At 46.9% G+C, this 16115-nt stretch overlaps 1 protein-coding gene across 1 annotated transcript; it reads right to left on the bottom strand.

The window, feature by feature from the left end:
- Positions 1–5220: 5220 nt before the first annotated feature.
- On the bottom strand, positions 5221–8210 carry LOC106896845 (cytochrome c oxidase copper chaperone). Its single transcript, XM_014957110.1, has 3 exons — positions 7948–8210; positions 5843–5953; positions 5221–5427 (listed from the first exon to the last, which is right to left on the bottom strand). The coding sequence occupies exons 1-2, from the start codon at positions 8067–8069 to the stop codon at positions 5869–5871; spliced, it is 207 nt and encodes a 68-aa protein (XP_014812596.1). The 5' UTR covers positions 8070–8210; the 3' UTR covers positions 5221–5427; positions 5843–5868.
- Positions 8211–16115: the final 7905 nt, after the last annotated feature.

Here is a 16115-nt window from a genome sequence, read left to right as displayed (position 1 = left end):
CAAGGGATAAAGCTGGAGTAAATGAGTGGTTGGGACTCAGCTACCATCTATCGCGGAGACCATCCTGCAGAAAAGTTTGGGAGTGTGACACGTGGAAGCATGTTTTGTAGGGAAATCCTAGTTGAGGAAGGATTCCCCCACCCCACAGATAACAGGCTCTGCTGGAAAGCATCCTTGGGAAACATGATCTCACATTGTCATAGTTTTTTTTTAATAGCTCTCTGGAACACCTCCCAGACCTTCATTTAGCACGAAGAGGAAAGCAAACGCTTTCCACTCGGGTAACCTGGGACATAGTCATGAGAGGAACCCTCCGAGTTCAGTCCTCTGTGGTCAGCTACAGAAAAGATGCGTAAATGCAACTTCTTCCCTTGCTTCAAGGAACACGCTCTCAGTCATAGCGGCAGGATCTGCCCTGCTGCCAGGAAGCAGCCACATTTCAGGCGTTGACACAACCCGCACGGTCAGTCAACAGCATGAAGTCAGCCCGCCTGGGGCAGCGGAGTAGAGATAGGGTTTCAAGGGTGGTCATGTTTCAGGCCGAGCTCGCAGCTGCCCTGCCTAACATGCCATTCCCATTGGCACCGTTCACTTAAAGACACACTCATCGGCTCTTCTACTAATAGCGCTCTGGAATAAGGCTGTCTACTGGGCGAGGCTGAAGCAATGCTTCGTGGCAACCTAAAAGAATGCACCGTGGTCTTGGACAGTACGATGTGTCTCCACAGCCATGAGCCCACAGAGCAGCAGGACTCCCAGGAGCATAAAGGCTGTGCCATTGTGGCAGGCTGCCCAACAAGACAAATTAAGCTTTGCACTGGGACAGAGTACGACCCACTCAGCAAGATGCTCTCTGTTAAGGGTTAAACGGAACAGGGAATCTTCTCTCCAGTGGTCCCTTATTAAAGTGAAGAAATAAATAAATCCTACTGACTGAAGCAGGACAAGGCTCCGCTGCAGGAGGTATGGGGAAATGAAGAACTTCATTTCTTTTGACCTTCGCTGCAAAGAGGGAAGGATGATCTTACAGCCCAAGCACTACAGTAAAAGTCTTAGGAGCCAAGTTCTGTTTTTCGTACCACTGCTGTGTACTTGCTAGATGATCCCAACAATAACTTGTCTACTTTTAGGCCTCTGCAAAAAAAGAAAAAACAACAGTATTGTAAGGGGCCCCTGACATTTCATGTAATGGGGAGTTGGGATATCAAGACTGGGAACCCTTACGAGAAAGACACTTTACATAAGACCTGTGAGACAAAACTGAACTGCTATGAATAGCAATGTAGAACTACGTTAGAGGAAGCATTCTGAGAAGCAGCACTGCCATTTCTCCCGCCTTTTCTGTACCACCAAAAAAAACTTTTGCAGCAACATCAAGGAAATTGACCAAAAAGAAAAAGTTATTCATTTCCCTCCTTAGTTAAGTAAATTCCTGAGCTAGAAGATCCTCTGGAACATAATGTTAATGACTTGTTAGGACAAAGAAGGCGCTTCCTCCAGCATCTCCCAGAACACAGACAGTGGCAGTGCTGCAGTCACCCCAGAAGCATGTGCTGGGGTCACAGGGCTGCCGGGGCCAGCGGCGCAGTGAGGACAGCCCAATGTGACGTCCCTGAGGAAGGCAGACAGGAGCTTTAAACCCACAGCAGTAACAGCACCGAGCTCTCACTGGAAACTGCACAACTCTTCTGCTGGGGCTGAATGTGACATTGTACAGAGGATGGTATAGCTGTTAAAAAGGCAGATGTCTGAGCACACATTAGAGATTAATTTAGGTGTTTTCAGGCCCAGCTTTCAAAAAGTGCTTCAACTTGTGCAACAGTTGAACTGCCAAGGCTCAAACCTTCCTTTCTCCCTTGTGAGTACTGTGGCCATACAGCCCCTCCTCACAGCACTGCCAGTTTTCCACCTAGCAAGAGTTCAAAAGGCTTTCTTAATTTTCCAAAGGGAAATTCTATTTTCATGCCTTGCCTTAAATCGGAATATGTTGCATTCCATCCAACAGCGCAGGGGTTCATCCAAGTGGAGTGTTCCAAAGCCAATACTGATTCAAAGGGAAAGCCACACAAGGATTGAAAGGGAGATAACAAGGTGCAAAGCAATTTGGAATCAAGAAAGCAAGTGCACAGAAAACACCCGAGCAGCATTAAAACTCTTCCTTGGAAGAAGGCACATCAGCATTACAACAAAATTACTATATGAAGAAGAAAAATAGACAGGTCAAGCTTTTTAGCACTGAAATTAGCAATGTGTAAGCAGATACTCCCCTAGTTTCCCCACTTACCATTAACTCAACCAGTAGCACTTGGTATTCCACTTAATATAGCCTGGTGTGATGATGCAATCCAGGTGCAGCCTGCACCATGTTTGGCAAATAAATCCTCTGTCCTTGAGAGCAGAGATTACCAGTCATGGATCTCACAGTAGCTACACGACTGGCCAGCTGCCCACCCCCAGGAAGTCTACAGGTTCACTGCTGATCCCATAAGCTGAAAACAGTCACCTGTGCTGAGGACACTAAGACCTTTAATGGCCTGAACTCAAAGAGGGCATAATCAAACATCTCCTTTTTGATTTACTACATAGTGCATCCCTGACATTAGTCTGCAAAACTGTTACATACCAATAAACTCCGTAGCTCCAGAATATCCACTGGGTGTTTCAAGTTACATTCAATTTAAAACTGTCTGGAGAGGCCTAAAGCTGCTCCAGACAAGCGAATGGTGACTCCCAAAGGGACAAGGATGGCATGTACTGTATTCACTTGAACTACTGCTGTATAGTTTAGTCAAGTTCCCAGCCACTGCCAACGTTTCATGCCCTCCCAGCTGCACCGAACACCCTGTGCAGGGCAGTGTCTGTCACCAGCTCCGTCGGTAAGCAGCAACACGGTGCCAGGAACCCCCACCCCCTGAATCCACTCCGCAGGAATCCTGCAGTAACAAATGAAGCCTTGCAGCAGGAAATGGGATTCCACAAAGTTTTCCCATGGTTGCTTTAAGTACATAGCTGTCCTGTATCCTTTCTGTACCTGCTGCACACAGGTATCGCAGCATCCTATTCATCATTGTCATTCCAAAAACATTCTAAAATATCTACCATGCTTTAATCTCTATGCAGGCCTACAGGGTTCCACTTCTTAAGCTTCTAGAATTTATGTAAAATTGTATGGGAACCCATTTTTTTATTTTCTTGACCTGATTTAAATAGCACTCCATTCTTGTCCAGCGTCATCGCCTGCCCTGCTCTTAACCCTGTGGCACCATTTCCACAGTTTCACCCAGACTGGACATGCTACCACAAAGCTGGTGCTCGTCCACCTTCTAACGTTCTCTTCAGTTCAAGCCCATTCATTCAACAATAAATGACCTTATTCAGGTTTCTTACCTCAAGACAACAATAAACACCATGAGAAGCACTGGGTCCTGCTCCCCAGCCAGCTACGGCACCACAGAAGACTTTTCACTGAATTTCACTGAATTTTTTAGAGTTGGAAGGGACCATAGAGATCATTTAGTCCAACTCCCCTGCTGAAGCAGGATTGCCTAGAGCTAGAGCATGTTACTCAGGTCTGCATCCAGGCGGGTCTTGAAAATCTCCAAAGAAGGGGACTCCACAACCTCCCTGGGCAGCCTGTTCCAGGGCTCTGTCACCCTCACCGTGAAGAAGTTTCTCCTCATATTTGAGTGGAACCTCTTATGTTCCAACTTGTGCCCGTTGCCCCTCGTCCTCTCACTGGGAACCACTGAAAAGAGTCTGGCTCCCTCCTCCTTCAGCCCTCCCTTGAGATACTTGTAGGCATTGATAAGGTCTCCCCTCAGCCTTCTGTCCTGCACACTAAAGAGTCCCAACTCTCTCAGTCTCTCCTCATAAGGGAGATGCTCCAGTCCTTGAATCATCTTTGTTGCCCTTCGCTGGGCTTGAATGCTTTTTGCCAGAACTACAGCAGGTTCCCTTCCCTGAGGCCAGAAGACAACATGGGTACAACTCTTACCTCAGGACAGGAGAGCAGACAAGCAGCACAGAGCTAAGTCTAACAGCCCGGCTTGTTCCCTGCAAGCATTTTAGAGTGTTTTCTCAGAATCCAGTACCTTTGTGAAGTATTCCCAGAAGCAGAGTCTAAACTCTCCTCACAGACCTCTTGAGCCTTGGCAGAGACAGCACCAGGTGCCACATACTGAACGTTCAGAGCCTATTCATTGCCAACTCAGAACCTGCAGGGCCCAAGCAGGCAGAGAAATGATCATGACACCACCCGTCCCTCTGACAGGATCAAAACTAAGAGAACAATCATGACAAAGCACAGATTTTTTATCTTTGGTTTCTGACAAGAAAGCTCAGCAGGCAGAGAGGAAGTAATCAGTGACACCGTCTTAAGCGAAGTCAACTCACAAAAGGAGGAACTACATTAGGGTTGCACCGACACATAGTGTGAAACCAAAAAAAAAAACTCCTACACGTGTAACAAACTACTAACTGCACGTTTTTTTTGCTCTAGATTGTAAGGAATTAAAGGCCACAACCACCCCACCACTGTCATGCCACACAGGTGAGAAAAAAGCTAGAAGACAAAAGCCCATGCACACCTAGCACAAGACCAACACAAGAAAAACTGGGCATAAGAAAACAACAACCAAAAAACCAACGAAAAAAACCCAACAGAAAAAACAAAACCAAACAAACAAAAAAGCAGCTTTTCTTTCAAGCAAGTGACCTGTGCATACATCTGTAGTCCTCCGCTCCCCTTCCCTTGAAAAACTACTGACTCAAGAATTCAAGTTTGATACGGAAGGCACCGAATTCTTCATTCTAAAGAATTAAACTTGAATCCTAGGGTAAACCTGTTAGAATTCTTCCAACTTTTTTTGAATGGAGGAAAGCAAATCCAGTTTTGACTCTTAAGGAAAGTTCATTTCGTAAGGCTGCGGTTGTCTCTGTACAAATTCAGTTACACCTCTCCTCACAGACAGCACTACAGCTTCAGCAGGACTCTGCTGAAAGCAGTAACACGGGAGCGTTACCAGCACCAGTTCTCACTTTGCATCAGAGGGAAAACCCACCGAAGTCCCATCCGTTCAAAAACAACCCCAGAGCAATCACTGTTCTCATTTCAACAAATAAGCAGGGTGTTCTCATTCTCTCCACTCCTATACCACACTGTTTTGAATGAGAAGGGCATTGGCATTGTTTGTAGAAAAGAAACAGAAGTCACGAACGCTGGTCATTTTCAGACTTTTATTAGGAGGGAAAAATATATTTTCTGTAGCAGCAGTCAAGAACTAACAGTGGAAAAGTCAGAGACATGATGCACAGTCTATCATTAGAGACTCTTGATAAATAGATTCTTTGTATTTGTTCTTTGAAGTAACTTGCAGAAATAATTTATTTTGCAGCTTTCCAGAATACCAGTCACACCACAGAGCTCACCTAGAAGAGAGAGGAGAGACAGCTTCACAAAACATGAATTTCCACTGGATATTGAGGGACAGTTAACAATCAACAAAAAAATCCCAGCAAGAAACCCACAGAAACCAACAGCCATGCTGTCCTACCATTAGAAATCTAAGCTGGAGTTCAGATCTATTAAAAGACAACAGAGGCAGAACCATACTCTGCTGTTAAGAACCACTCACAAAGGCTGTACACTGCCAGGAGGCTTCACCACCCTCCCAAGAGCAGCAGTACTTACTCTAGTGTCAATGAGGGTTACTTTGCCTTCCCTCTCATAAGGAAGACTCCTTTTCCATCACGAACAGCACTCTGGGCCTGCCACTGGCACCAGTTGAGATGCCAGGGCACTTCAGAGACAGAGACTGCACACCTTCCTGAAAGCTATACTTACCACATTCACAGTTCTGCTCATCTCACTCATATCTTGAAGCCCAGAGCTCTCATACACTCTTTGTGAGCTTCAATTAGGTGCCCGCAGTTTTCTTCCCCCTTCTCAATGATGCTGCAAAACAAGAATTCCAAGGTTCAACAAAAAAACATTTGCTTACTATCACTCAAAGCCACAGAACTGACAAGCTGTTGGGGACAATCTGGAGCGTATTAGGCTCCAGAGATCTTTTTGTCCTGTCCAAGGTACCACTGCTTTAAAAAGTATAACTGTCTCAAAAAGATGACCAAGTCCAGAGCTGTGCACTTAAAACTCTGATGAAACGCGGAACAGGATTTCCTATTAACAGGCCAGTGTCTATTCTGGGCAAGTCTAGACTGGGATTTGTTATACAATGCGAGGCTGTCACATCACTTCAAGTTATTCTGATCTCACCAGCAATCAGTTTCAAATCACTTGGTACAGAAGCAACAACATTTCTAATAAAAGAGCAATACTGAATAGGTTGGCCAGTAAATGATACTTTAGTCCAGCTTCAGTTGGTATTTAGGGAACCTGAAGGAAAAAAAACCCATGTCCAGCTACTCTTAAGGAATTGATTTACCACATATGGTAACTTTTGATGTTACTCATCCATCCAAGTGTCTAATACATATTCAAATAGCGGTAAAGAGCCCACCATCGTTGGTATATCACCTACACCACAAAAGCAGTTCAGACTCACTCTTTGATTGACTTCCCCTGTCCCCAGAGGTGGGGATTCCACCACGCTGCAGAGCGCAGGTCTGACCAACCCTCATCTCCCACATTATGCTACTTTTGCTGCCAAAGGAAGAGATTACCAAACTGTGACGGAACAAAATACCTAATTTTCTTTATCCTTTAAGTTTTATTACAGTAAGTATGGACAGGTGTGCTGGCCGCTCAGAGCAACTTCATCTGTCCCCAGACTTGCATCCTACTGCCCTTTTCTTGGGGGGGCCTGGACTCACCTTCACACTACCATGTAACACACACCCCTAGTTTTGGCAAAAATTCATTGCCCAGTACTATGTCACCTCTGAACAACATCTGTACCACTTGTCAGGCAAATAAAAGACGGTTTGGTTGCTGGACTAAAGTAATTTACTGTCATAAACACAGTAATTCTATTTTGGGCATGCATTTCATGCTATTTGATAGGTCCTACAATAGTGACTAAGCCCGTAATTACAAATGCAGCTATACACATCACTGCCAAATTTTGCGCCTTTGTGAGACACGTCATCCTCTGAGACCTAAAAAACACAGTATTTTATTTAAAGGAGAACAGCGTTTATAATCAGTTAAACAAGGAAAATGTTACTACTACCTGCTAGTACTTGTTGGTTCAGAAAGTCAAGAGTAGATTTTTAAGCAGCGTTAAGAGCTTATCTCTGAAACCTGTTTTAAACTACAGGAATTAGATACTAATACGCCTACTAGGGAGCCCACAGTAGAGCCGGAGAGGGACTCTTTGTCAGGAAGTGTAGTGACAGGACAAGGGGTAATGGTTTTAAATTGGAAGAGGGGAGATTTAGATTAGATATTAGGAAGAAATTCTTTAACGTGAGGGTGGTGAGACACTGGAACAAGTTGCCCAGGGAAGTTGGGGATGCCCCATCCCTGGAAGTGTTTAAGGCCAGGCTGGATGGGGCTGATGGGGCTTTGAGCAACCCGGTCTGGTGGGAGGTGTCCCTGCCCATGGCAGGGGGGTTGGAACTCGATGATCTCTAACGTCCCTTCCAACTCTAACCATTCCATGATTCTATGACAATCGCTTCATTTCTAATTTATCCTTTTAAGACATCTTCTTCTCGTCCCTCTCCCACCCCTCTTGGATGTTCCAGCACCCTCGATGCGGCCTGGGGAGGGCTCCCTAAACCACCCCGGCACGCTGGCATGGGCAGAAACTTCTCGAAGGCAGCAAGGAGCGTGGCAGGGCGGGAGCCCCACCGGGCCCGGCTGGAAGCAGGCGAAGGGCTGGTTAAAAGGCCCCAGCAGCCCGACGACGGGCCCCGCCTGGGAAGGGGCATACCCGCCCCCGGGGTCCCCAGAGACCACCCTCCCACACCCCCCGGGGCCCTCACCAGGCGTCCCGCGCTTTCTTGGTCTCGGGGCAGGCGCAGCAGGCCTTCAGCGGCTTCTTCTCGCCCTGCGCCGCCTCCCCCGCGCCCTTGGCGTCACAGCTGGCGGCGGCCACCGTCGACATGGCGGGCCACTCCGCGGCGGCCGCGGCCTGCGGAGCAGAATGGAGCGGCCGGTAACGGGCACCCTTCGCGGCCTTGAGGGCTCGGTGTGTTCCGGGTCGCTGTCGCCGTCCCCGCCGCCCTCCCGTCAGCTTCCCTTCCCGTCAGCGCTTGCGCGCCGGGCCCCGCGGCATGCTGGGAGATGTAGTTCGGAAGCCCTCCTCCCGCCGCTTCCCGCGCCTGCCGCGCACGCGCGGTCTCTCAGCCGGCCGTGCCCGCCATTATCCCAGCACGGGGCCGGGGGGCGTTGTAACGGGCAGAGTCTCCACAGCTGGAGCCCCGCTCTGCAACGGTCCATCAATCGACGTGTCGAAAGATATATTTTCCAGGAACGCTCGATACTTAATGAGCCAGAAAGAAAACAGAAGGGGGAGAGGTCGGGGTGGGGGGAAAAATGGCGCCAGGAGCTGAGGGGACCTGTGGCAGCGCAGCCAGAGCAACGACTGACAGGGAGGGTCTCTGCTCTGCCAGAGCCGGGCTCCAGGATCAGAAGGTTGCAGCCCGCTATTTAACGAGCACATTTACGGGATATATGCTCCTTTTCTGGGTTAAACGAAGGCAGCCCGTCCACCTCACAGCCAGCTGCTGGAACAACCAAGTGCTGCATCATATTATTGTAACTGTCACGAGATCCCAATGTGTCCCACCTTTCACCTCACATCCCTTTATTAAAAACAGGCATAATCGTGTCATACAAGTCACAGTAGTTGGCAAGATACAAACTGTGTTAAGAATTTAATTTAGAATTAACAATTTGTAACTACAGATCATAGAATCATAGAATTGTCTAGGTTGGAAGGGACCTTTAAGATCATCTAGTCCAACACCATCAACCTAACTGATAAAAAAACATCACTAAACCATGCCACTATGCACTATGTCATCCCTGACACACTCCAGGGACCTACACTGTTCCCTCTCAGCTGTATTGTGTTCCCAGCTGATATCTGGTAGGTTGAAGTCTCCCACCAGGACAAGAGATCTTGAGACCTCTCCCAGTTGCTTATAGAATATTTCATCTACCTCTACATCCTGGTTGGGCTGTCTGTAACAGACTCCCACCATGATACCAGCCTTGCTGGCCCTCCCCCTGATTCTTACCCATAGGCACTTAACCCTACTATTACCCTCAATTAATTCTTGACATTTGTAACACTCTCTAACATACAGTGCCACCCCATCTCCTCGCCTTCCTTGCCTGTCCCTTCTGAGGAGTTTGTAGCCATCCATCGCAGCACTCTAGTCATGCAAGTCATCCCACTACATTTCTGTGATGGCAACTACATCATAGCTTTCCTGCTGCACAATGGCTTCCAGATTCTGTTTGTTGCCCATGCTGCATGCATTAGTGTAAAAGCACTTCAGCTGAGCTACCGGTCCCACCACCTTTTTGGTGTAGGAAGGCCTAACTTCTACCAGACCATTCCCAGGCACAGCCATAGTTGCTAACTCATCGATGACCTTTGCATCTCTGCTGATGGAATCCCCCCCTTCCCCCTTTCAAACTTAGTTTACAGATTGTTTGATGAGCCCTGCCAGCTCCTGCGCCAAAGACCCTCTTCCCCTTTGAGACATGTGTACCCCACCAGTAGACCTGGTGTCAAGTAAACCTACCTGTCCTCAAAAACCCAAATTTGTGCCCCTGACACCAGGCTCAGAGCCAGGTATTGATCTGCTGGCTCTTATTGTTACTTTCCTCATCCTTCCCTGCGAGTGGGATGACAGAGGAGAACACTACCTCTGTTCCTGACCCCTTGATCAGTTGTCCCAAGGCCCAGAAGTCTCTTTTGATCATTTCTCAGAGCCAGGTATTGATCTGCTGGCTCTTATTGTTACTTTCCTCATCCTTCCCTGCGAGTGGGATGACAGAGGAGAACACTACCTCTGTTCCTGACCCCTTGATCAGTTGTCCCAAGGCCCAGAAGTCTCTTTTGATCATTTTTGGGTTTCTTGTTAACAGCTTGTCTCTGCCTGCCTGAAAAATGAGTAAAGGGTAATAATCTGTGGGGTTTACCAGGAAGGGAAGTTTTCTTTTCATGTCTTTAACCCAGGCCCCAGGGAGCAGACCTCCCTGAGAAGTGGGTCGGGTCTGCGTATCGGGCCTTCTGCTCCCTTCAGGATGGAGTCGCCTACAACAATGACCCATCTTTTTTTTCTGAACTGAGGCTGTTTTGATGCTGGGTGTAGTCTGACTTAACCCTGGCGACACCTCCGTAGACATTGAATTGTCCTTCTCGTGACTGGGTTCCCTTTGCAGAGCCTCATATCTGTTTTTTAAGGGTAGCTGGGGAGGTGGGGCAGTTACTGGGGAGACACTCCTGCTTCGTTGGGCAGGAACTTGTTCCCACAGCCCCCTGTCCTCTAAGTGACCTTGTTCAGCCTGGCAGAGAGAGGACTCTGTAGCAGGGGCTCTGTCTGCCTCCTTGGTTTCTGTTACGGGAGGCAGGGTGCAACTCTGGCAGTCTTTCTCCCTCTCGCATTCCCTGATTATCCTCAACTTAACTTACCTCCTCCCTGAGCTCCATCACTAATCAGAGGAGCTTTTCTGCCTGGGCACATCTCCCACCAATGCCAGCTGACACCAGCATAAGAGCAGAGCACACCCCGCAGCCTGATGTCCAAGTGGCAGCATGTTCCCACAGGAGGTCCATCTGGGAAGCTGCATCAGAATTGGTGCGTGCAGACGCCAAGGTCTTCTTCCATGTGGATACCATCACTATTCTGTGGCCAAGTTGGTAGTCTTTGAGCCCTCTCTGGTGCAGACTCCTTTTTGGTGCTTCTTAATTTGGATGGCACACTCTGCATCAAGCCTGATTAAATACCTGCACACAATTCTTAGTGCAAGTACACGGAATCACTGCTTTAGAAGTTCCAGCCTCTCCGACAGTCCTCATTCCAGTTCCCATAGGGTGGTCAACTGGATCTTCTCCTTAAATGCCAAGCATGTGGGAGAATCTTTTCCAGTCACTAGGACACTCTGGTGGCAACAGAATTCCTGTTCAGGCTCCACCAACGCTCCTTCCTCTCTCTGGATCCCACAGGATACACATCTGTGATCCATTCCATGGATGCCCCAACGGCTGGAGGGTCTATTCCATTCACCAGGATAGGTGCTGGTGGCGACTGTGGCTGTCAACGAAGGGCAACCCCCTCATCCCCCATCTGCAACCCTCCACATCTAGGAGAGGACAGTTGTAAGTCAGGCAGCCTGCCCTGGAGGGCTAACCCAGCTGTGACCACCTTTACACCTCATGGGCTGAGACCCCAGGCAACGACCCACCGATCACATTGCCCATGTTTTGTTTCACCTTTGAGAGTTACTGTCAATAGGGTGGTGAGACCTATCAACAGGGATGAAGTAGCCATAACTCCCACTGGGGCAGAGGTCAACTTGGTTACCCTTGCTTCCAACGGAGTTGGAAGGGCATCCAGCGGGACCACGTGGAGGTGTGACCTCTGCAGCTGAGCCCAGTTAGTAACGATGATCCCGTCTTAAGAGAGTCATGGTTACTCCCGCCTCATAGTTACTCCTGCCCTTTAGTCCTACTCAAGGAGTAGAGAAAATGGGAGGTCAGGGGGTTTTATGGCAGTTGTGCACAGAAAATTAGAGATCTGTGGAGCGGAGACAACACCTGGCTGTGCAGGTGCTGCACATAGGAGCATAGCCACCATCGCTGGCAACAAGTGCCAAGGAGAAGATACAGAACTGCTTTTCCTTTGTGGTCTGCCCCAAATTAGGCATCAGCAGCCACTCTTGCCTTCCAGGGATCTGCTATACACGTGGCTATTTTGCCACAGGCAGCTCGCTAAGACGACTGTGTGCCACACCTGTGCCTGCAACCAGTCCTGGTGATGAATGGGTTATCTCTGCACCTACACAGACTGGCAGGCACGCTGCAGAGCCAAGGGACATCCCCCACAAGGGAACGTGGAAAGGGCTGCACATCAGCAGGTATGACACTGCTGAGAGCTTGGAAGGGGAAAAGAATATGCCCGCTGGGATGCAGCTGATAGGCCTTTTAATGGAGTGTAGCATGAGTCAAAGAATTGGCAGCTTACAGCAAGTAGTACGGGGATCCAGAATTCTAGGAATGCTGACAAGAACATCTGGAGGGACAGAAAGCCTGCATTTTAGGTATTTAATTATTTTTTTACTTTTCAGATTAGGTTTTTTGGGGCAGATTATCCCATACTTGTCAATCACAGAGGTATTTATTTTGGTCTGTGATGAAAAGTAGGTAGCAGTAGCTCCTATAAAACAGGCTACATGCTCTCAGTCTCAGCAAAACTCAGGAGCTCAAAATACCTGCTAGGGATCTGAACACTCCAGTCAGGTAAAAGCCTGAAAAGGGTCCTGACCTATACAAGGCATGAAATATCAAGCAAACTTCTTGTTTTCAAGAGTCCTGGGGAAGACAGAAAGAATTATTCGTTATTTTTAGTATTTACCTTTCCAATAAGCCAGGCCAGAAGGGAGATCATTCTCTGTTGAGAGATTTTGCTCTTCTGTTTCTCTGGATCACCAAGGTGAATGCCAACACTGCTGACTCGTGCTACCTGAAAAAGTAAATAATAGGAGAGGATTTTTTTGATCTCCTCATTCTAACAAAGAGACATGAAAAGTAGAACCTAACTCTTTTCCAGAAGTCCGAAGCTCCACATTTTCATCGCATGGGTAGATGAGGCTCTCCTGTTTTCACCATCGCGGCACCTCTGTGGCAACCTGGCAGTGTGACTCCTTGAAACGCAGGCTCCTGAGGAGATTGCCTATACATTGCCATCCTGCCTCTCAAATGTAACTCTCACTCACCTAATCAGCCACCTACTTAATTATCCATGAATCTCAGCTCTCTCAGCCTGTCCTCAGCTACCCCGTTGGGCTGGGAAGGTTGTTCAGACTGCCCGATGCCCACGCAGCCTCCTGGTTCAGCACACACGCACTGTGAGGCCATACACCCAGGTGTGGTGAACTGGAAGATGTACAGGTTGTGTATGTTGACCAGAACATACTTTTCCCAAATCCACACAAACGTGTTGCAAGATGGAGCTGAGACTGAAATGCCTAACAAAAGCATGCATTCAAAGCAGTGCCTTGTTACTAGGGTGGGTTTTTTTAAAATATATTAAGCATGCTTTCCTTTCTAATTAACTAGCATCGTCTTTTCTTCATAAACCTTTATTTGCTGGCCACTATGCAAAGGCCTAGGCAGAGCTGGTGATAGCAACAGAAACTCTGAGGGAAAGCCTGTGGTAAAAAAAACCTCAAAGGGGGCTTCCCAAGTTGGCAAGTGAACAGTATCCTTTATTTAACAATGTCTTTTATTATTAAAAAAAAGAAAAGAGTTTGAATGAGATTGATTTGGCCTGTAGAAACCAGGAAAAAGACAAAACAGAACACATTTTATAATCTTGATGGAGTTACAGAATACAAAGGGCAGAGGGAGGTTAAAATTTAATCATCTTGGGAAAAGACTTCAAAGGAGTCTCTGCACAAAGGTGTGGCCTGTGGAGAACTAAACACCTCTGCAAGCAGCACTCATTTTAACTCTAGCAGCTTTCCAAGTAGATTAAGGAGGAGCACTGCTGTTTTGACCATGCTGCCTGCACAGTCATAATTTGTAATAGAATCACCCTGGAAGAAGGAGTCGCTTCTTGGTGGGATGAAGGAGCAAGGGCTGGGAGGGAGGAGAAGGAAGGAAATTGCCATTATAGCACAGTTAACATGTTTTCATACTGATTGCACCAGTTTGGAATACAGTGCAAAGGGGAGATTACAGGCTTTCCTGACATTACATTGTGCACAAGGATTGGTTGTTAACTTGGTGCTCTTTGTTTTCCATTTGTCCTCTACCTGCTGACAGTGGTAGTATAAAAATAATAATATTAAAGAGTATGTGTCAGAATGAACAGATTCATCTACCAGTCAAAGAGGGATGGCTGAGGGCAGGCTACTGAGCTCGGGCTGCTGGAAAACTGCCAGATCCAGTACCCAAGAAAGGAGGTTCAGTGAAAATCTCAGAGCTTCAGAGAGATAATCTAAAAAAGCCCTCCCTCAATCTACCATGTCACTTGGCATCCTGGTGCCACATATGAGAGTACAAGGACTACAGAAAGCACTGGACATCTACAGCTCTGGGTTTAGAAAAGTAATGGGTGAAATAGGGGGAGATTGCCCAGTTGCCCAGGTGTTCCAAATTATTTTCCCTGCATAGCCCTTTATCAGAATTACAGAACATATGGCAGTTATCAATGATGTATAAACATCACAGTAGCACTGCAGTCTACACCGTTGGCTTCTTGTACTTTCAGTTTCAGCCCATTAAAAGAGTGGTTGTCCAAAAAAAGAAGTACTTGTCTCTTAGACTCAAATAGACAGACTTTTCAAGCAACCTCAAAAATACATTTACATTCATTGTTACTGTTAAGTAGGGTAAGCCCCTATCAATGTCAGTTGAAAGTAGCAGTTTGGGGTAGTCTGGGGTTTTCCAGATCTCTTACACTCCTGATATGCATGATAGAAGATAAATTTAGCTGTGGAAAATCTGTGTGGTGAAACACAGACGAATATATTTTGGTATTTTCCACCCAGTGCCTATTATGGGAACCACTAACCCTTTACTGTCTTGAAAAAATAAACCTGTTCAATATCGGTCTAGAGAAATACTTTTGTCTTTTGTATTTGAGACACCCACTGCTCCAGAGGCCCAGTCAACCATACGTTGTGTTTGATTGTCAAAGGTGTCTTGTGTTTCTGGTCAACACTTAGAAACACCCAGGGATAAAAATAAGGACAAGCAAGATGACTTGTCAGGAGACAAGAACAACTGAGCCTTTGGACACGTGGCAGCTTTCCACATTGCAGATGTGCAGCAGTTGATGTTGGATGTGCCTCTCAAGCCCGGTCAGGCTTACTTCAGTGCTTGCTGGGATGACTTATCAGCTGTTACTCTTCCTGGAGGGAACACCCATGACAATCCAAGCATTCTGGAATAGACTGGTGGGAAGGGAAGGCCAGGTGTTTGCACTCAAATGGCTGTGGATGCTACCAACACAACAAAAGAGCGCAACTGAAGAAAACAAGTGTGTGTTGTCTTGACAGTCTCTGTGCTTAGTAACTCAGAGAATCCCAACCTGTATTTGGAAAATAACATCACTAATCCTCCAAAAGACATGAATCTGCAAAGGTTCATGACCCTCCACTGCATTCAGACCCTCTGTTTTCACTTAAAAATCAGAAATAAAATAGCCCAGGTTTAAAAGTGTTTAGGCATGAAGAACAAACATGCCAGGGGCAAGTTTTGCTAACCTCATAAATTTTTTTTCCTCCACTGCAGAGTTAACCAAGACAGCTGCCAATATAGTTCTTTCCAAACAGGAAACCTCTTTCATTCTCACTTCTCATGACTTGAAAGAGTAAGGCTTTCAAACTTCTGCATAACCCTAATATGAATTGTCAGAACTGATCAGAACGTGACTCCAAGCAATGAGACAGCTGAGCCCCTGTTAATACATAGCACCCCATGCACGCATGGATGACCTCTGTTTAGTCACCCCACAAAAATCCAATGCTGCCTAAGGTCTATGCTTATACATTACAGGAAACCTTGTTCAGACCCCAAGTCCACTTGCCCAAGTCCAAGTATTGAAGAAAAATGCCTCACTGTAGTTCCATAAAATACTCCATAATACAAACTTCTGACCTTGATCAGTTCTGCTGCAAACCAGGCAGTGTTTCGTAACAACCCCAATGAATGGTGCTAAGAGCCGTCCACCAACTGAGAAGCAGCAATATACTAAGTCCACTTCTTTTCCACAGCACACATTCTAGTTGTCTTTTTTTTTTTTTTCTCCTAATTGCTGTTGCTATTAAGAATTTTATTCTGCTTGGTGGCATGCCTTTTTCATGTCTGTGTTGGTAGCAAATCTGGCTTGTTTCAATCTATCCAAGTCTCTCTTGATCACGTTTTATGAAACGTGGAGCTCCCCTGTAGCAAACAGTTTAACATTCA

Source organism: Calidris pugnax, unplaced genomic scaffold (assembly GCF_001431845.1).
Source record: "Calidris pugnax isolate Ruff unplaced genomic scaffold, ASM143184v1 scaffold225, whole genome shotgun sequence".
Taxonomy (NCBI): Eukaryota; Metazoa; Chordata; class Aves; order Charadriiformes; family Scolopacidae; genus Calidris; species Calidris pugnax.
This window is presented reverse-complemented; position numbering and strand designations above follow the sequence as displayed.